General features: G+C 41.8%; 2 protein-coding genes across 2 annotated transcripts in view; one reads left to right on the top strand and one right to left on the bottom strand.

Annotated features, from left to right (window-relative positions):
• Positions 1-1,440: 1,440 nt before the first annotated feature.
• LOC308153781 (lipid transferase CIDEB-like) lies at positions 1,441-3,245 on the top strand (the record flags this gene model as incomplete). Its single annotated transcript, XM_080526973.1, has 4 exons — positions 1,441-1,527; positions 2,054-2,212; positions 2,816-3,006; positions 3,107-3,245. 4 exons carry the CDS (start codon positions 1,441-1,443, stop codon positions 3,243-3,245), a joined length of 576 nt encoding a protein of 191 aa, XP_080383099.1.
• A 15,809-nt stretch (positions 3,246-19,054) lies between these two features.
• The window catches only part of LOC308152720 (mitochondrial glycine transporter B-like), a 10,829-nt gene continuing 8,001 nt past the window's right edge, over positions 19,055-21,882 (bottom strand). The window contains exons 7-8 of the mRNA XM_080525776.1: positions 21,844-21,882; positions 19,055-21,292 (exon numbers count right to left, since the gene is read on the bottom strand). The exon at positions 21,844-21,882 is cut by the window's right edge and continues 125 nt beyond it. Coding sequence (XP_080381902.1) covers positions 21,170-21,292; positions 21,844-21,882 — 162 coding nt within the window. The 3' untranslated portion in view covers positions 19,055-21,169. The remainder of the gene's footprint in view (positions 21,293-21,843) is intronic.

Here is a 21,882-nt window from a genome sequence, read left to right as displayed (position 1 = left end):
AACATCAAACACTTTATGAGGAGAAAATAACAAGTCTAACAAGGAAGAATATTTGTGAACTTACCTCAGTCTCGTAGGCAGGGGCGTATCGCACCCACCGTGGCCAACCACACGGCTCTCCTTACTTAGGGTGGCGGAGGACCTCCCACCACCACTCCACTCAGGAAACTCAGCCTTATCAAACAGAACCTCTAATGACTGGGAGTGAGTCTTGTGGATTTTCCGGCTCGAAGCCGACGAGGATCTCGTTGGCGTCGCACCACGCCCCTCGACCCCCAGGACCTGGTAGAGGCCTGGCAGGACAAGCTGCATCGTGGCCGCTGAGAGCAGCTGGAAGACCCTCAGAGACAGGGTGACCAGCTGTGCTTTCATCTCCTGTACAACCACAAAGAAGAGAGGGGGTGTTAGACGTACGTCTCTCAAGTGTCTCAAGTCTACTGGACAGAGAGTTAGTAGAAACAACACGCAACAGAAAGCATGAGCACATAGAACACAGAGTTAACGAACTGGCACAGGGAACAATTAACGTAGCAATGTCCAGGGGGGATGGGGGGTGGCAGGGTTAGGGGAGATGGTTAGGGTTAGGGGAGGTTGTATGCATGGGAGGACAGGTAGGTTTTGAGGTGGGATTTAAAAGTGGAGAGTGAGGGTGAGTCTCTGAGTGGTTGAGGGAGAGAGTTCCAGAGGCGGGGTGCAGCTCGTGAAAAAGCTTACAAAACATAAAGTACATTTACATTACATTCAGAGCAGAGTAGTAATGATGTTCTGAATTACACATCAGTAGAAATCTTACCGGGTCAAATTCGCCATCACGGATCAAGATCCATTGCCTGAAAACAATATTGTAAGATTTGTAAGTGATAGTAACACAAAGATGAACAGTCAATCGATCTAGTTTAAAATAGGATCATATTGCGTAGAGGGATTAATGGTTAGCAAAGGGAGAGAGAACATACTCTTCTGTTATGTTCTCCAGGAAGTTGACGACCAGTGAAACATAGGTCCTCTGATCTCTGATCTCTGAATATCCCATCGTGCTGTTGAGATTCCACTCCTCCTAATAAGAAGTTAATTCAATAACAGGTCACAGAGTTTGAATACACAGGCTACCACAGGTGACAGGCTACAGTATATTGTTCTCTAAACACTACATAGCTAACCACATCATTATGTTCAATGATCACACTCATGGGATGAGGTGGATAACACCATGTGTAAAAGTCATGACAAACTAACCATCTCACTCTCAGCTTCAGAGGGCAGGTCAGCAGACTGGGACCGGCTGCTATGGTCACAAACAGAGGAGAGGGACAGATAAATAAAAGCAACATCACCTTTTACAGTCTCATTCTAGGGGCTCCAACATGTGCAAAAATGGGTCAAATAGACAAAATGACACATAATCCAATGGGAGTTTTGAATACTACAACTAGCGTTTCCATGACATCCAGCAAAGTGTGCTCCAAAATAACGGGAGTCAAACACAGAGACCTGTGTTTCCTTTGGGAGGACCAGGTGGTTAAGAAGGCAAATAGTATTATCAGCCAATCCCTCCATGCTCTGACCCACCACTTTTCGCTGTTGCCTTCTGTCCATCCCTTCAGCTATCAGACTACTTAACTCAGATGGTGATTACTTCAAGTAGACTTATCAGGCACTGTTCTTAGTCGAGCAGTTCTTTTATTTTTCTGATCTGGTCTGAATCTGAATCTGAATCAAATCATATGGCTGAGTTTATGTGTAACCAAATAACGGATGGTTGAAACAGTGGACATTACATTTGGACTAATCCAATTATCTGACTGGTTAATGGCCTTACCTGACTAGTTAATGACCATATCTGACTGCGGTGTTGCCAGATTTGGCTACTTATGATCACACTGGGCGGCTTTTAGACTGTGGTTAGGCTGGAAAACACAATGATTATGAAAATATGCAACACAAATTAAGAGATATTGAGGAGAAAAAACCAAACACATAATACAGATTTGACTTCATACTCACTTAGTTGGACTGTTTCCTGAAAATATCCCTTGGCTTTCTGTCTGTCCAGGTGTGCGAGGCTCTGCTGCTGTCCCTGTCCACCATGTGTCTGTCCCTGGTGTGTGAGGAGGACGGGACTGAGGTGGACTCTGAGGACTTCTTCATGTCCCTGCCTGACAACACTGTCCTCATGGCCCTGGAGCCTTGCCAGACATGGAGACCCCCTGCTGTAGGTTGTCTGTGGCCCGATACTGTATCAATATTAGAGTATTTTGCTAATGTAGTCTCATCCCTAATCTGTTCATCTCAGTGTGCATGTACATTAGCCTGTCGTGACGTTCGAATTATAAGGTTCTATCTCCATTTTTGTCAAAATTGAGTTTTGTACATAATCTGATCCATTAGGTGTTTATTAATGCATGTGTGGTGTTATTTTTAAAATGTTGACATTTTTGAGTTAGTAATTCATGAAATACAAAGGTTCCATCTCACAAAACATAATGGATTGTAAAAACTTTGACGCTCAATATCTCTGAACTGCCCTAAACGGAGATAGAACCTTATAATTCTAAGCTCACGCTGTGTTAACGAGTTTTACGATGAATGTTTTGTATTTTATTGTGTTGTATATTTCATATATATTTAATGTAGCTTTGTAATCATACTAATAGTGTAGACAGGGAGCAAAAGACACCTTGGTCTCAGTTTTCCCTGGATAAATAAATAAAAAAAAAAAGAAAGAAGTGTGTGTGTGATCCATAAGGATCTCGACATGGAATTCTCTGCCTTACCGTCTAAACTAAAGCCTTGTTTCTCTCATCCAAACCCTCAGGGAAAGGCTTACTCCAAACCCCAAGATCAGATCAAGCCCCGGACAGGAAAAGACATCGCACGTGTGACCTTTGACCTGTACAGACTGAACCCCAAGGACCTCTTTGGTTCTCTGAGCGTGAAGGCCACCTTCAGGGGCTGGTATTCAGTCAGTGCAGACTTCAAATGCCTTGGGCCCAAGAAAACCGTCAGGTGAGCAGAGGATATGGTGACTTTGTGCGTGTAAGGGGGGGGGGTATTGAACTTACTGCCTGTATATTCAACTGATTCACTCACGTTCTTCCTCTCTCAGAGAAGCCCTCCGTGTTGCCTCCACCCTCCTCCAAGCAGCTGGTCATATGATCAGCGCTGCTTCTGTGATTCGCTGGATCATCGAGGGGGCGGAGACCTGGCAGCCCCAGCCGGCAGGCTGTATGGAGTACTGGAATTAGGGGAGTGTCTAACCCTAACCCTCTGTGATTGGCTAATCACTCATCAGGTCTCATGAGAATATTAGATAAGATGTGGAGCTGATCACAACATGTACTTGTGCCAATCGTGGCAACCTTCTGTTCGAGTAATATTTTGAATACTATGAGTATAATATGTACAATGAGTATGATAAGCTTAACACATTATGCTGCTGGTGTATAATGTAAAATGTAGAAAAGTTGGTTGTACAAATTAGAATACAAATATGTTTGATGTATATAATCCTCTTTTTCTATCAATTGTACCATGTTAAACACAGTGATGATATAATGTGTGATGGACAAAGATGGCATTTTTTAATTACATTCATCTCCTACTCTCTTATATACATGATTTCATCTGTGTAGTTCATCTGTTGACAATGATGCAGCTCACAAAATATAAATGAGGAGAAATAGTTGCAGAACAAGGAAAAAACTGTTTATTCATAAAGAAAAGAGAAAGAACATGTGAGTCTGGAGGCAATAAAGTTAATGAAGATTAAAACAATGAATGAACAGTGAATGAAGATTTTTATTGTGACTTCCTCTGTTGCCTCTCTGACCTCAGCTATAATCTTACAGCGATCCTCCTCCCTTATCCATCTCTCGAGGCCCTGCTTGACGTGGTAGCGCGTGTCGCTGAACCACTGGGTTATGTAATGGCGGGTGAGACCCGTCTGCGCCTGCAAAAGTGTGCAGTCCTCCTTGGTGAGCCACTGGCAGGTGAGGAAGGCCTGCTGAGCTGTACTCTTCCTCGGCCGGGGGCCTGGCTTGGACGGACTTGTGCTCTGGGGCTTTTTCTTCTTCTGGGGCCCTGGTTTGTTGTTGTGTCTGTGCTGTTTGAGAGAAGCAACAGTGGAAGTGGGCTTCCGAAGAACAGGTGAAGCCCCGGACGACAGGCGGCTAACCTGGGTGGAGACAGGTGACAGTTTGTGCTTGTTGTTGTTGTTGACATCCTCCCTCCTGAGGACAACTCGCCCCTCCAGCATCTTTTCCTTCGCCACCTCCTCCCTTTCTCTTCCCCCCCTCCGCCGATTGCGTCGGGGGGTGGAATGGAGTGCAGCAGAGTTTGCTGCGCACCTCGCGTATCTCCTTGCCGTCCCGGCTGATGCCGAAGCGGAGCCTCCGGACCATGAACCACACTCGGACCTGGTCGGGGTGCAGGGAGCAGCTCTGGGCGAGCACGGCCGTCTCCGTCAGGGTCAGGTAGGGAAACACGTTGAAGGCCTCCACCAGCTTCTCTGTGCCCTCCAGCTCCTGGGTCTGCTCTGAGCGCGCCCACAACAGCTGACCGTTCGAGACGAGAGGCAGACACACCATGTGGTTTTGGTTGAGGCTGAATGCGGCGGTGGGGGCGGAGGCGGAACTACACCCCCCGGATACTTCAGATGTGACCCCCTTGTGACCCTCAGCAGGCTCTGGAGGAGAGGAGAGAGTTTTATCAGGGGTGGAGGCCAGGCGTGGTCTTTGAGCAGCGGGAGGTCTGGGTGTAAAGACTAGGCCTGCTGTCTCAGTCTTGTCCGAGGGATGGACGACCCCTGGTGGATGGTGGTCCATCTTCCTGTGCCTGGTCATTACAGAACTCCTACGAGGGTGTAAAAGAGAACAAATAAATTATCTCTCATCAACACACAAATTGGGACTGTGTTTGGTATAATGCTGAGCACTCTTGCACTCTTGCTATAGCTAGCTAACTAGTATAATGTTACATGCTAATCACGTCATTCACAGATGCAGCTTCAGGATCAGGACTCCTTCCCTCAACCCACCTCCCAGTTGAAGGAGAAGGAGGTGAGCAGTAGGAGTTTGGGGTTAACAAACAGATTTTGAATATTTTTATATATGCTGCATTACCATGCAAGCATTGAATACTTTTAATACATTAAAAGACAAACATGTATAACAAAAGCACAAAGCAAAAATGCAACAGACATTATTTGGCGCAATGCTGGACAAAATGGCCGCAGTTCAGAAACACCTGCTCTACCCAAATCCAATACATATGATGGACATGTGCTATCACTTCCAAAGTAATTCATAGGTCTTTAAATACAAGGACTACCACGAAACAACACTATTTTCCAATTATAATCAATTGGGAAACAACCATAATGATATTTACATTTTAACATTTTTGCACCAATACTAAATAGTTTTTTTTAAATGTACCTTAGTCACAAGAATGCAGATTTAGGGCTTTAACAGCAACACAAAAGAAATATGCCACTTACCACTAAATATTTTCAGAGTGCAAATAGGATTATGGACCTGAAAGAAGATTAATGAGGTGAGAATCAGTGAGGTGAACTCGGTAAATTGACTCCAAATTAAAAGACAAACATGTATAACAAAAGCAATGCTGGACAAAATGGCCGCTGTTGGCTCACGTTGGTTGAAGTGATGCAACATTAGCTAGCAAAAAAACGAGTCTTCCTAATTTACTTAGTCCCCAAGAGTGTTTGAATGGCCAAATTGTATTTACAGTGTACAGTTAGGTTAAATACCTTCCTCTTGGACTTAATTTAGCTAACTAGAAAGCCACAAAGGTGATAGTCAACTTGGCTACAAGTGGTATGACGATTTTTAGTTAGCTAGGTTGAAATAACTTGGTCACACGTTAGCTAGCTTATACATTTTTATAACATTAGCTATTGCACAACAGAAAATATATGGACAGCTAGCATTACTTCACAGTCATTTATCAGAAGCTTTTATCCAAAGTGACTTACAATAAGTGCATTCAACATATACTTACTTTCTCCGTAATTCTGTCACAGTGTGACTGGCTGGCTGCAGAGCATCTTCCAGAATGTGGCAACAATGTTTTTTTAGCTTCTTATAGAGAGTGACCACCGTCACTTCCTGGCGCCTTTTGAATATCCCATTTCCGGTGGTGACCAAACTCAATTTAATCCATTTCAATCAACGCGAGAGAAACAAGTACATTCAACATTTTCCATAAACGATTGAAGTCTACTTGATTAAACCATGTTCACAAAAGGAATATGAATTAATTGTGTTGCATATAGTGATTTCATTTGTGTAAATTCAAAGACCTGCTATTTCCCATTTTTTCAGTGTATGCTGCATTACCATGCAAGCATTGAATACAACTTTAGCTAATATTCATATTTAGTTAATAGTTCTTCCAGTAATTGCAATAACATTGACCACTGGCATCTTAATAATATTGTTAGCTAGCTAGATAACATTTAAGTTAGCTAATCTGGTGTAATGTATGTATTACTATGTTAATACTATTATAGGACATCTTATGAATTATGTACCTATGGATACTCCATGCCAGGGCCCACTTCAAGCCAGGCAGCCAGAGAGGAGAGCAGGGGTAAAGAGGCAGAAGAAGAAGAGCAAGAAGTAACAAAGGACAATGACAGCAGCACAGCAAGTTGGCTTCATCACTAGATTTCAAGGATCTTATTAAAGATGTTGCTACTAAGAAGGCCCAGCGTTTAGCTTTGGTTTGGTATCTTTACTCCTATCTTGAATCGTTGTGCATTAGGCTAGATATAGTTTTTAGCTCTCCAGGTATACTATTCCACAGTACTGCCGCAGTGGGTAAAAATGACCTTTTTCCCATTTCACTATTCAATTTCGCTGGCACCATGTCTGTGTTGCTCCCTCTTGTATAAGACACGTTTGTCTTTGTGTGTCAGTAAATATCTCTGCTGTAATTCTTCATTGATCTAATCCTGACAGTATTATGGCCAACTGATCTTTAAAAGATCTAAATGTTTAGACACAATACCACCCCATTAAAATTATATTTTGACTTTTTGTGTGATTTATACTTTTATAATTGGGTTCAAATCTTCATTTAATTATACTTTTGTCCTTCTGTTGTTCAAGTCTTAATTTAATAAGTTAAAGAATGTTGAGATTTCTTTGCTGAATTGTTGATTCCTGTATTAACTAATTTTAAATTACATTTACAAAAGATGTCCATCATTGGATTTCGTTCATCAACTTCAACTGGGTTGTCTAGGTTGATGGGTGGTTTAGGTGGGGGGGGGGCCCAAAATGATATTCTGTCATGGGGCCCAGAATCTCTAGCGGCGCCCCTGTTCATATGTGTAGTATTTTAGTTTGTATAATTGCATTGCTTTATTGGGATTGATAAGCTGCAACAGGTATGGCACTTCCATACCTTCCAACATTCAGGGCTCCAACAAAGTAGGCTGCAGTCCTCAGAAATCGCTGAAGAGCCAACCTCAAAGCTCTTCCACGCCTGTATCCTCTACAGGTAAGTAAACCACTGTTCTGTCAAGATTAAATATATAACCCCATGTACTATTCGATTAAACATTTTGCACATTCAGCTGAATTGACTTAAACAAATGAATTAAAAAAGAAGCTGCTCACCTTTACCATTCATTGCCATTCTTTATTGCAATAATATTTTTATTTTCTAAAACAATCATTTGTATTGATTTGGGAGTGCGAAAGAGCAAGTAATTATGGACAATGGATTATGTGTTTTAACATTGGTACGGATTTTAAATGAAAAGTTCAACAACACAGTTACACAGATCCCCTTTGTACAGTTTGATGTTCATAGAAATCCCACCATTGGTAATTGTAATGGAACGGTTTCCATGGATTACTTGAGTCCTTCTTCTGCCACTAGGGGGCATAGTTGTTTTATCTTTACAGTCTTGCCCTATGCCATCTAGAGGTGTTTTGTTTCGTGCTGCTCTTGCTCCGCACTTCCTGGTTTCCATGACAACAAGAAAACTATCGTTTTCGTTGAGGTGGTCATAATATGACTGTAGACCCCCTAGCCCAGGGTTCGAGTTACCAGCTGAGTTTTGTGGGGGTCTCCAAAATAACAGTGCGAAATGTTCTCATGCACGCGCGCGAATCATGCCCACACAGCGATGGGACTTGTTTTAATATAATTGGCCTTATATTAACTCACCAACTGCCAAAGCTTTTCGGAACACTCACCACCAGTGTCCAGCGTTTTATGTGGTATCTGCCTAGCAACAACACTTTGATTGGCTACACAATGATGCATCATAAATTATGAATTTTTGGTGAATAAAGTCTCCCTTGGCAGTCTAGGATGTTGACAATGTGGGCGACTTTATTCACCCTCGGTGATAAATGAATGAATCACTCATTCACAGGTGTCAGGTAACAGAGACTTTATTCATCAGGTGTTGATGTTTGATATGCAGTGATGATAAAACCACCAAAGAAACAGACCATTAGACAAACTTATAATATCACATACAGATGATGTCTATCATATTACAATCACAGTCACCCTTACAGTTTTAAGCATATTTGATTCCCTTTGCAAGCCCTTAAATCAATAACATTAGTATCAAACATAAATTCTGTTAAATGTAATTATGTCAAACACATGCATAGAGGGAGTACAACTTATGTTTTTGTTTTAATAAGACAGACAGCCGAGTCTGCTACCTCACCATCACCATTCTAAAGCTCTGGGACCTGTACTAGACTGATTATTAATGTGATCAATGGATTTGATCCGTCCAAGTGAATTTAATTGTCTGAACATCCTCAATTTCACTCTGTACACACCCAGTATTCATTAAATGCCATTAGATTATCTCCCCTAAATAAGTTGCAGTCATGACGTTGTGATGATTCTCGACGGCAGAGAAAGCCGTGTACCTTCCCTTCTATGTGGATGGATTAGAGGTTGTTAATCCATCCAGATGCCAAGAAAGACAAACATAATCTAACAGCTGTTTTCAAAATTGGAAACCTTGACAAGAAGCACACAAGCACACACTTGACAAGACGCCTTAATCCAAAGTGACTTACTTAGACAAATGTATTTGTTGTAAGTGAATCATCCATCCATGAGACATCATAAGAAAAACAAATCCATGCTACCTCTCCACTCTTGTTGAACACAAGTTAATTAAAAAAGGAAATTTTTACATTTTACAACATGTCTTCCAGCCACTGCTCCATTATGTCAGCATTTTGGAGACAACGGGAATTTCTTTGGAGTCTAATGGAGAGAGCAAGGGTTTGTTGTTCCATTTCCACCATCTCAGCCAGCAATCTATCAGCACATGCATTTGCTGGTTTAACCAAAAACTTCAGCTCAGGAACAATCTGTCACTTTTGCACTGGATTAAATGGATCTCCACAAAGTGAGAAAGAGAGTTCACAATGTTTGATTCAGATAAGATAAGATGTTTATTTGTCACTCCGGTTATACAAGTACAATAGTGTGAGATATGTTCACTGGGGTGGCTCCATTGAGGATACAAATAAAAACACATATACAATATAGTAACAAAATATAAGAAACAAAAAAATTACATTGAATTAAATTAAATTAAATTAAAATGAGATTATAATTTTTTTATTCTATGCACAAAATATACATTTAGTAGAATTATTTTACAAAAAAATATATTATATTGGATAGCACTTTGTGTGCTTTTATGTGTGGTGTGCTTCTATGTGTGGTGTGCAGGGGGTGGTCGTGACTATGTGTGATATTTACAACTATCATCTGCTGCCTGTACAAGAAACCCATTATGGGCATATTCATTATGTTCCACGTGCCAATGTTTATACCGTCACAAGGAGGCGGCAACCGCATGCAATGCTTTTTCTTTTTTTTACCTTTTTTTCATGGATTGGCACATTTACATTTATTTTTTACATTTAGCAGACGCCTTTATCCAAAGCGACTTACAGTTAGTACATTTGTCTAAAATAAGTGAATTATTTATACATCAGTCATCATAAGAAAAACAAATCTATGCTTGGGCCAGAGGTCATTTATAATGCTAGATTCAGAATGATGGAAGGATTTAAATAAATAAATAAATAAATACATACATACATATATTATTTACAGCAGAGAAACTGTACAGGGTGGGGATGAAGAGGTCTTTAGGGAGGACAGTCAAGACGTAGCCTGACGAGATGGGTCTTCAGTCTACGGAGGAAGGTGACAGCAGTGGGAAGCTCGTTCCACCACTGAGGTGTTAAATTATTGGAACCTCATTAAGTATTGCCTACACCTACGTATACACATGGTAATATAGATCTCCAAAAACGTTGTTTTTGCTTTAAAAAAAAGAAAGAAAATACATTTCTAAAGATACTGAGCAGTGTTGTTTTGTTGTATACACAAGCCTACATGGTACAAAAGCATACAGTAATATCAACCAAGACATTTAGGTGTAGGCAGGAGTTGATATATTGTTACATGCATACAAAGAGACATGATTATACAGGTATTTGTTTTTGCAGTGCTGACCAGGAAAAACAAACGTCTCCAGGGAATAATGTCTGGTGGTCTTAATTCATCACATCTTCATCTGTCTCACTGCCTGGGAGACCAAGGGAGTGTGGACTACCTGTCTTCCACCGTTGATTGAAGACCCATCTCTTCAGGCTACATCTTAACTGTCCCTCCTAAAGACCTTCTTATCCCCTCTACCCCCTGTACAGTAAGTAAGTAAATAAATAAATAATACAAAATTATAATTAAAAAAGAAGTAATTATTCCGTCTTCTAGCATTGTAACTGTCAATGGCCCCTGGTCCAAGCATAGATTACTTTTTCTTATGATGACTGATGGATAGATGATTCACTTACTTTTTAATTTGTTGTAAGTCGCTTTAAAAAAGGCGTATATAAATAAAGGCATCTGCTAAATGCCCAAAAATGTAATGTAAATGTAAATATAGTATAGTATAGTTTTACTGTTCTACAGAAGCCTAGTGTAGCGCGTGCTGATAACAGTTGAAAGCTAGCGACCTGGGGTTGGCAGTCTGCCTGTCTCTCCTCTCTCCCTGTCTACTTTCTCACTGTCTGAAGAAACACAACAATTAATAAAACATTGTAAAAAAGAAGCTTTAAAAAGATCATTTGTGTGCAAAAAGATAATTTCCACTTGGGATCAATAAAATATATGTTATTATTATTATTATTATTATTAGTGATACTGGTCTTGACCTTCCCATGTTCTTCTCTAGCTCTCAGTGTGATCTGCAAGGAAACAAACAAAAAAAACTTCATCAACACACACACACACACACACACACACACACACACACACACACACACACACACACACACACACACACACACACACACACACACACAGAGGGTAAAACATTGCATTGAGGGATAGTTGCTGATGAGGCTGCTGCTGGGACAGTGTGTGCTGCCAGGGATGTAATAGGAGAGAAGGCGCCCTTCAGTGCCCTCAGAAGTAGTTTGTGAAACAGGAAGTATTTTGTCTACTTTTCTAAATGTTTGGATTTGAAATCCAACAATTACTATGGGGTCAAAGCAGAGATTCTCAGCTTTAATTCAACGTTATTAATTAACACTTTTATACACAGTCCACCTATTTCAGGGCACAGTACGTTTTGAAAGAAATTCTTGACAGGTGTTTCTGGTGTCAGGTGTGTCCGTCACATCAACTGTGCAGGCAGAGAGCTGTCAATGTCTAGTACTGATTCTAGGCTTTGCATTTGCCTTTGGAGTTGATGTCTGCCAACATGAGGCAAAGGATATTCAACCAAATACTTTTTTACTCCCACGTTTAAAAAATGTTGACTTTTTAAATGGTGAACCCAATAAAATAAAAATAAAAGATGAGAATCTCTGACCCCAAAGTAACAGTTTGATTTCAAATCCAGGAGTATAGAGCTAAAAGAAGACAAAAATACTCCTATCTTACGTATAATACGTATGAAAGGCACTGAAAGTGTGGCACTATATGGATTTTAATGAATGGATAAACTTTTACGTTTATTGGCATTTGCTGTTACTTAAGTGCCTACTTACCCTAAATGGCTGAATTTAGCCAAGTAACGTTAGCTCTTTGGACTGCAGGCAATTAGCACAGTTGCTAACTGTTGACTGAACAAGAGAGCATTCCACATAAAGAGTCACAGTAAGACATTATTTACCAATAATTTATCTCACCAGTGAACATTAACTTTGGTCACAAACAGCTTGGCTGTGTAGTTCCCATCAACCATGTCAGCTTGGACGACACAACGCAGCTTTATTTCCTCTAGACCAGAATTTACCACAATGATAAACTAGTTGGGAACCAGAAGGTGCAGGAGGTATTCTAACAGTATGTTTTAAGAATGCTTTTACACTGTACATGTTTAACAGAATAAGGACTTGATGGTCTCACCTCTTTTCTATAGATACAAGGCGGTGATGAGGCCAACTATTACAGCCACAGTACCACTGACAAGACCAACCGCTGCACCACTGGGAAAGGGAACTAAAACAGAATTTCAAATGAGCACAACATTTACAACAACACATTTGTAGATGATGTCACAATAATCAAACAGTCCATTGGTATCGCCTAAAGCCCAATGCACACGGCGTGCGATTTTGTCGCACGGCAACATTCGATTCTCCATTCACACCACCGAAGTGAGTGGGTGTGAATGGAGAATCGAATGTTGCCGTGCGACAAAATCGCACGCCGTGTGCATTGGGCTTAATTGACATTTACAATGTACCACTATTAACAATGGTCAGTATCTATCTTCACACCCAAGCAGGGATGGCATCACGTGGTCTTGCAAAGCAACACACCTGGCTTATATAACCTACTAAGAGTAGTAGCCCAGTATCTGTGTAGCCTCCACCTCCCCACTCAGTTTAGCCTTTGCACGTCCTTATTTTTGCATATACCATATTTTTGCTCACATTTTGCAGATACATCATTTTTCATATTAGACTCTAACTATACATCTGTACATGCCATAACTGTACATATATTATTGTATCCATGTCTTGTATATACCTACTACCTACTGTAGTTTTCATACAATTTATAATTTCATAACTGTACATCCTATTTTGTATACACCATCATGCCTTTGCACTATATCACTAATTTGCACTTCTGGTTAGATGCTAAACTGCATTGTTGTCTGGTATTTGTACTCTGCAATGACAATAAAGTTCCAATGACTGGAACAATTTACAGAAAGCAGTGCACTCAAACTGGACACTCTTATTTCCAAATCAGCTTTTAAGGACTCTATCATGGACATTCTCACTGACACATGCAACTGTTTCTCAACTCTCTAGTGTTTTTCCAAACCCTCCTTGTAGGCTGCTTACTGTCTGTCCCATGCATGTCTGTTTGACTTGCTGTGTCTGTCCAAATTTGCATACATTTTAAATTTGCTCATTTTAAAATTCTGTTAGTGTGCTTTCTGTTGTGCTTAATGTTGTGCGGGTTTATGTGGGTGTGTGACGTTGTCCTTTTAACTTATAACTGATGCTGTGACTAAGTGGAGGAGGTGTGGAGATCTTTGTTCTTTGTTTTTAACATGTAACCTGATTGCTTTTCAGCCCCTCCCTCCCCTCCCCCCAAGAGGCTTTTGTCTTTTGCCAGGCCACCAATGCAAATAAGAATTAGTTATTATTGGCCTGCCTGGTTAAATAAAAATAAATAAAAAGGTTGAATCTAATCTAATCTAACTGGAGGTGTGAAGCATGTGAATGGGGTCGTTGGTTGGGGCGCCCGCCTGGGTGGCATAACTCACAAAGGCACATGCCACGTAATCGCAGGGTCTCTGGTTCAATTCCGGCCTTCAACCTATCCTACATGTCATCCCTCCTCTCTCTCTCACCCATCCTTCCTGTCAGTCTCTACTGTATCTACTGTCTCTATCCCAATAAAGCAGAAATGCCCTAAAAACACATTTCTATTAAAAAAAAAGAAGCATCCACTCACCTCCGTTAAACGCGTCCCTTTTAAGGATTGTGTCGTTCTTGTTACTCACTGGATTGCTAATCAGACAGGTTAACTTCACAGCGTCATCCCTTGAGATCGTCAGGTTTTGACCTTTTGCCGATGTTTTACCCGACTGGCCCCGCCTCCAGCCAAAGAAGACAGGCTCAGCACCGGGGTCGGTGAGGTTGGCGTTACAGGTCAGATTGCAGTGAGTTTGGTTGCAGTTATATGTTATTACGGGTTCGGGGACTTCATCTGTTGGTGGAGAGAGAAAGAGAGAGAGAGAGAGAGGGAGAGAGAGATAGCTAAAGGAATCAATTGGGAAAGGGCTAATGACACGCGCACACACACACACACACACACACACACACACACACACACACACACTTACTGATAACAGCTAGAGGATATGTTTTCAGTACATTGGCGTTGACCTCCACAGAGAGGACCCCACTGTCCGCTGCAGTCAAGCGGTCCATTACCAGGTGTCCGGTGTCCTTATGCAGGGTCGTGCGGCCTTTGAATCTGTCATAATACTCCACTGTTCCGTAGTCTTTGTCCCACTCAGCAACCTTGTTCCCATCGTGCTTCCACAGGATGCTGGTGATCGGGTCATTTTCAGAGATTGCTGGAGTCTCTTCAAACTTACCCCCCACAGCTATGTAAACCTTACCTCTGTAAAACACAACTTAAAAAAAAAAGACAAACACAGAGACCATAGCAGTCAGAGAGAACCAAACAAACACATTTTACAGCTAACATTTCCGCTGTGAAGTCCCCCAACCTTCTTATTTAGTCTAATGTTTAACCGCATCATTTCTGAGTAGTGTGGTGGGGGTATTCCATCAACGTCACTAAAGGAAAATCCAGGCTTATTTTGAAGTCTTGCGAGACTCCCCTGGTGTGGTTGAAACAGCCCTGCAGATGTAGGCTATATAGTCATACGTTGATGTCTCTCTAAAAAAATGTGAGAACCAGTAACGGTGGGTTGAATATTTCAATATATATAACCCACCTTTATATACTGTATATTCAACCCACCTTTACTGGTTCTCAAATTATTTTTGGAGAGACATCAACATATGACTATATAGCCTACATCTGCACTTCTTTATAAAGCATAAGCGTCTTTGAGTGTCTAGAAAAGCGCTATATAAGTCTAATGTATAATAATAATAATAATAATAATAATAATAATAATAATAATAATAATAATAATAGGCCTAATAGATTTTAATTAAAAGCTCCTTTCTCAAAATCAAGGACACTGTAGAGAAAAAAAGAGAAGCAGGACAATAAACAAAAACAGACAGAAAAGGCACGGTCGCCATGTGTGGGGTATGACGAGATCAGCGTCGCAAGGTGCCACTGGCCGTGTGCTCAGAGACGGGCAGCTGGCCGAGGTCTTCACTGACATGTTAAACCTGTCACTGGCCCTGTTTGAGTACTTGTAGTCTGTCAATGACAATCAAGTTGAATCTAATCTAATGTTATCTCAAGGGCGCGGCCATCTGATCGATATAAAACGGTTAGTTTTAGCTTTTAAAAACATTCATCACAATAGCGAACGGAACACCGAACAATGAGTTTTCTAACCTACCTGAAAATACGCTCACCGTCGCCAGCATTACGACCAGTCCGATGAGAATCACCTTTGCGCTCATCGTTTAGCTTGTTTATTCTGTTTACTTGAAATGTTAAAGGACTTAGTAGCTGCTAAGGAGCTCAAAAGAGACAAGTCCCCTGTCGCGGAGACGGAGTCATCTTTAGCGCCTCCCTATGACGTAATGGATGGAACACAATGGTGGCCTCAAATGAACTCTACGTTAATAATAATAACATAATAAATAATAATAATAAAAATAAAAACAAAAAATAATAACCTTTATTTGTATAGCACTTTTCCTGCAAACATTGCAGCTCAAAGTGCTTTAACATATCCACACAGCATAACAATTATAATAGAACAATAGTAATCAATAAAACACACAATAGCAATAATATAAACTACATAATAAAACAAAAATAAACCATACAATCCAAGGGGCATAGATAAAATAACTAAATAATATAAGAATTACTATAAGATTTAAACAAGTAAACACATATACAAATATATACAAATAGATTCATTACTAACATTAAAAGATACATTTAGAAAAGAATACAGTCATTTAAAGGCAATATTAAAAAGATGGGTTTTTGGTCTTGACTTGACACCCACAATTCGGGTGCATAAAATGAGAATGCAGCCTCACCAAATCTCTTCTTTTGTACAGAGAAAACCAGCGTCAGAAGACCTGAGAGCTCTATTGGGCTGATATGCTAGCAAAAAGTATTTAAGATATTCTGGTACTGTGCCAGTGAGAGCTTTATAAAGAAGCAGAATGATCTTGAAATCTAATCCCTGGGGGACCACGTGGCCCGTGTCAGGGCCCTGATCGACGCGGGGGCCAACGTAAGACCCCCCCCCTGCCCCCCCAACATCATAATCCGAACCAAACACATGGAGTGCTAACCAGATGACTAATCTACTGCAATCTGCCTTGCCTATTACCAGGGGCGGATTTAGGATCGTAGGAGATCCGGGGCTTAGCCCAGAGGGAGAATATAATGTGCGCGCGGAGCGCGCCGGAAAATTTTGCCTTCAACCTTCAACTTACCACCACCTTAAAGCGGACAAAAGGCACTGGAGAACACATATACAATCACACCCTTTAATGAAGCAAACTAATTGTGGTGGTTCTGGGCACAGAGGGAGGTCAGCACACGTAGCTCCCCCTGTCAGTCACCATCATTTATATTTGTATAGAATTACATAATTGATGGGCTGAGGCTAGTTATGTTACAGTATGTATATCAGGGCAGACTCTGTGCTCACCACTTATATTGTATTTAGAGTCTTGTCCTGTGTTATATGACGATATATTACATGTATTGTTGGCCTGTGTATAGTACTGTGAAATCAAATCCCCCCTGGGACATTAAACAAACTTAGTTAGTTAGCGTTACATCTTAGGATAGATTTGAGTCATGTTCTGTATACATACATACTACCATAAGGGCATACTTAATGTGGTTACTCCATGTTTACTAGCTGTAACATTAACGTTACATCATTCTTTTTCACTTGTTACTCAGTCAACCAGAGTGCAGATATCAAAGACTATCAGCCTGTTATTCACTTTATTTGTATAAGTATTATCCTTTGTTTGATTTCTTACCATGTACCGTAACAGTACCTTGCTATGTTTCATTTTCATTATAACATAACGTTATGTTATGATAGCCAGCTAGCATTAGCAAACCGGAAAAGTAGTGTCAGTGAGTCAGTCACCTTTCTAATAAGATTCACAAACCTGAAACATCATCTATGTCATCACTGCTGGTGATGTCATTGTTGTCAGCTGCTGATACGGCTGCTGCAACAGTTCTTGGCGCTTGTTTTGTTGAAAACAACTTTGGGATATCCAATCCTTACAAAAGTCAGGCACTGATTGAGATCACTTCTTCTTCAGGGCAGGGTAGGCTACGCAGTATGCAGGCTAATGTCACGCAGCTGCTGCCTCTCTGTTGGACTCCGGTACTGCACGTTACTCACGAGATTTTTTTTTTTTTAAGTAAAACATTCGGGGCTTTTCAGAAAACATCCGGGGCTTGAGCCCCAGTAGCCACCCCCTAGCGCCGCCCCTGCCTATTACACTGGATTCACTTCAAAGGCCTGAGATTTGGTTAGGATTTACTTTGAATTAATACTGTAATTGATTATAGTAACAATAATGAAAAAAGTATGTATTTACATATGTATTTAGGACAGATACAATGCGAACATTGACATGTTGAATTAGCAAGAGTCAGATGCACCTCCGTGTTTTAGCTTGTTCAGCGTCAGAATCTAGAGCCCCGGATGCCCAGGCCTAACAACACACACCTAATGTACTAGTACACACCTGTAGCCCAGTGTGCTGTGTGTCTCTCTGCTGGCCACAGCAGGTGTGTGGAGGCCCTGGTGACCTGGGGGGCAGATGTGGACCAGGACACCGCCTGTCTCTGCCAGGAGCTGGAGTGTGCCAGGAGGCTGCTGAGGGAAGGTGAGGCCTGGGGTGGTACCAGGGGGGGGTACCTCTGACATGCTGAGGTGGAATTTGTAGATGTGTGTGTGTGTGTGTGTGTCTCACCTCATAATGACACTTTAACAGTGTGCAGCCAGTACTCCCGGGACTAACCTGTGGTCCTCTGTGGCTCAGTTGGTAGAGCATGGCGCTAACAATGCTTAGGTTGTGGGTTCGATTCCCGCTGGGACCATAGATACTGAAAAATGTGCTCTCACTGCAATGTAAGTCACTTTGGATAAAGCTGTCAGCAAAATGTCTTATTATATAAACGTCATTTCCCACCCCTCTGTACAGGAGCCGACGTCCAGAAGGGCAGGTACCTGGAGTCGCCTCTCCACGCGGCCGCCCACACCGACAACGTTGCCATGGTGAAGCTGCTGCTGGACTACGGGGCGGACGTCCACGCCAGGAACACGGAGCTGCAGCGCCCCCTGGAGGTGTGTCCCCCCAGCAGCACGACGGAGGGCTTCCTGCTGCTGTATGAGGGTGAGACACACACACACATGCAGAGACACGTTACAGTAACACAGGCATGCACACAGAGACTTTGACAGGTAGCCTGATAGTGTGTGCTCTCTTCTCCTCTCCCCTCCTCATTTCTGTAGCCACGCCCCGTTTGCTGAGCCAGCTGTGCAACAAGATGGGATTCTGATAGCCTCGAGACAGAGGACCAAAATACTACATTTCTGAGACTCACTACATGCAGAAAGACACCCATAAAGGAGTACAATAATATTATGTTCGGAACTGGGTGATGATTGATGAAGACCAAATGATGCAATGAAGGGACAATGCAATGTGTGATTATGTACAATGTAATCAGTAATGATAATGTATGATACACTAGGTTAAGACACACATTGAATACAAACACAATAATTTTTACAAATTAATTTTTACAAAACTGGGAATTTTATTAACTTAAAAACCAACAGGCACAGCATCGGTCTGAGCAGTCTCACATGATGCACAGACTAGTCATATCTACAATAACGACGACCAAATATAGTTACAATATCAAGGACAAGAGTGATGAAGAAGAAGATGCAGATGATCGACAAGGCAGAAATGTTGACCTTGGAGCAACGGCACACAGCACAGTTTGGTTAAGAGTTTGTGTTACAATACAGCAAACACAAGACAGGGCTGAAGAGATTCCTATCAAACTGCAACAGTTCATCAGCTGTAGGAGGAGCTTGAATTAATGTGCGTCTAATTCTAAAGTGCGTTCACTGACAGGTTACAACTCCTCCCCGCCAATTAGGCTAATTGAATCATCAAGAATTATCAACATTGTGACACTGAATTAAATGGTCAACAATTATCACAATTCAATGATCAACAATTGAATTGCGTTTCTCTGGATCATCAGAGTTCTTACTCTATGGTCTAAGCTGTTTATCTTGTCCACTGTGTCCTTTAGACAGACGTCGGTCTATAGCAAGCAGAAATCTCCACAGAGATGGTTATTGGCAAACACGTATTTTTATGATTCTCTTGAAAAAAAAACTGGTTCATGTGAATGAGTCCATGCAGCCACTCCTGGTCCTGGAAGGTTCAGGAAGGGATATTCTGTACAATAATACACTTTCTCAACATAAAGATCACACCTTTTTAACATCAACAAAATGTACATACAGTCCTCTCCACAATTATTGGCAGATATTATTATTAAGGTTATTGGCAAAGATGAGTAAAACGGGTTAGAAATAATTATTTCTAGATGACAGATTTCTTTTTCTCAGAATAAATTTACTTCAATGAAGGTTGGATATTTAAAAAAAAATCTCAGTGTGACATTAAGCTAATTCACCAAAAGGTGAAAACATGCACTGTATAAATACTATCCATGGCACACTATACACACAGTGGGCAAAGAAATATCTACAGTATACGCGCTTCAACTCACTCTATCATGTGAATTAAATATATACAAAACGAAAGGAAGGGCATCCAGGACCATGGCTGTTTGATGTTCGTATGAATTCTGTACATCATGCAGTCAGTAATGTTGAAATGCTTCAGTCGCAGGTTTATTGTGATGTTGTATTATGTTACGGCGATACCTAGCCACTCTCCAGAATGGCTAAAAGTTGCACTGTGGTTTTATAAAGTGGGATAGACGATCATTACTTGTTAGGAAAGCGCATCCGGTCTATTATCCGTTCCACATGAATCCACTGGCTTAAGTGTAATCCTACATGAACCGTGTAGAAGAGAGGAAAAAACCCACTAAGCAACCAAGCTGCGTAACAACAGCTTAACAGAGAAATACTGAAAACATATCAACCTAGACTAGCCTCTTTTTGTCACAACACACAGCAGTACGGGTCGTTTTGTGATTGTCCCGAGCGTACACCAAAAAAAGTCACCCTTGGAAATAAATATTCTTAAGTTAGTCGTCAGGGTCCCAACTGCCACTCTGCATTTACCGGTTTTAGCCGGTTACGACTAATGTGTCGTCGTGACAACGTGTCATTGTTTCTCTCTGGCCTGTCTGTCTCTCTCTTCGTCAGCAGAACAAGATGGCGGAGTGTCCTAGACACCTCCGTCAGGGTCACCAACAGTGACAGTAGGACAGTTGGAGTGATGGCGTCTCTGTTGTTGTTGTTGTGGGGGTCGAGGTGCCTGTGGTGGGGGTGTCTGGGGCGGTGGTGGTGGGGTGTCTGGGGTGGGGAGACTTGAGACTTGAGGAGTTCTGAGAGTCTCGGAGAGGGAGAAAGTTCACTTCAGTCACTGTAGGGGATGTCACCATAAGGTCTGGGGTTGACAAATCAGAGTGTTGGATTTACATCAAGCGCACGCGCACAAACACGCACGCACGCACACAAACACACACACACACCTTTAACTCCATATAATTTACACCCACCAACACCCACCTCCTTTCTCCCCAAAACCTTTTGGAGTGATCAGGAAAAATAAAAGTCTCTAGACCATCAACCATCCCCTCTGTCTCCTTCTTCAGCGGCCCTCCTCCTCCTCATCGACCAGCCAGTCAGGTGCTCTGTCATTGGTCTGTCAGTGGCTCCTCCTCCTCAGGACTTGAGGCCCATGCGGGCCATCAGCTGCTCGTACACGGTCCAGGCCATGGCCGCCATCAGCGTCCTCCGAAGGGACCGGGGCACTGCCCCCCTGAAGAACCCCCTCAGGCCGTGCTCCTGGAGGACAGAGGAGAGAACCATCACTCCTACATTCGTTGGGAAATACATATTATATATATATTAACAGCTGGTGAAAGACTTTTATTCTGAAAAATTTAGGGCAGGCCCACTCATATTTTTCATTTTATTGGACAGATACAGTGAAGACAGACAGGAAAGTAAGGAGAGAAGGGAGAGAGGGCATGGGCCGGATTCTAACCCATGCCGACATATGTGTGCACTGTAGACCGCAGTGCTAGACCACTGGACCACCCCAGGCCACGAATGTAAATACATTTGAAATTGAAAATCAATGACACACTCGCTAGTCAAGCTAAAACTGAGTGAGTAATCCCCACTACTATCTAGTTAGATAGCATTTATTTACATTTTTGTCATCCCTCCTCTCTCTCTCACCCATCCTTCCTGTCAGTCTCTACTGTCTCTATCCTCCTCTCTCTCTTTCTCACCCATCCTTCCTGTCAATCTCTATTGACTCCATCCCAATAAAGCAGAAATGCCCTAAAAACCCATAAGAATAAGAAGGTAAGCAGAGTCCTGGGCCTTACGGTGTAGATGAAGCGTACAGAGTCCCTGGTGGTCCAGTG

The sequence above is a fragment of the Nansenia antarctica genome (assembly GCF_963989245.1).
Source record: "Nansenia antarctica genome assembly, chromosome: 3".
In the NCBI taxonomy this organism is placed as follows: domain Eukaryota; kingdom Metazoa; phylum Chordata; class Actinopteri; order Argentiniformes; family Microstomatidae; genus Nansenia; species Nansenia antarctica.
This window is presented reverse-complemented; position numbering and strand designations above follow the sequence as displayed.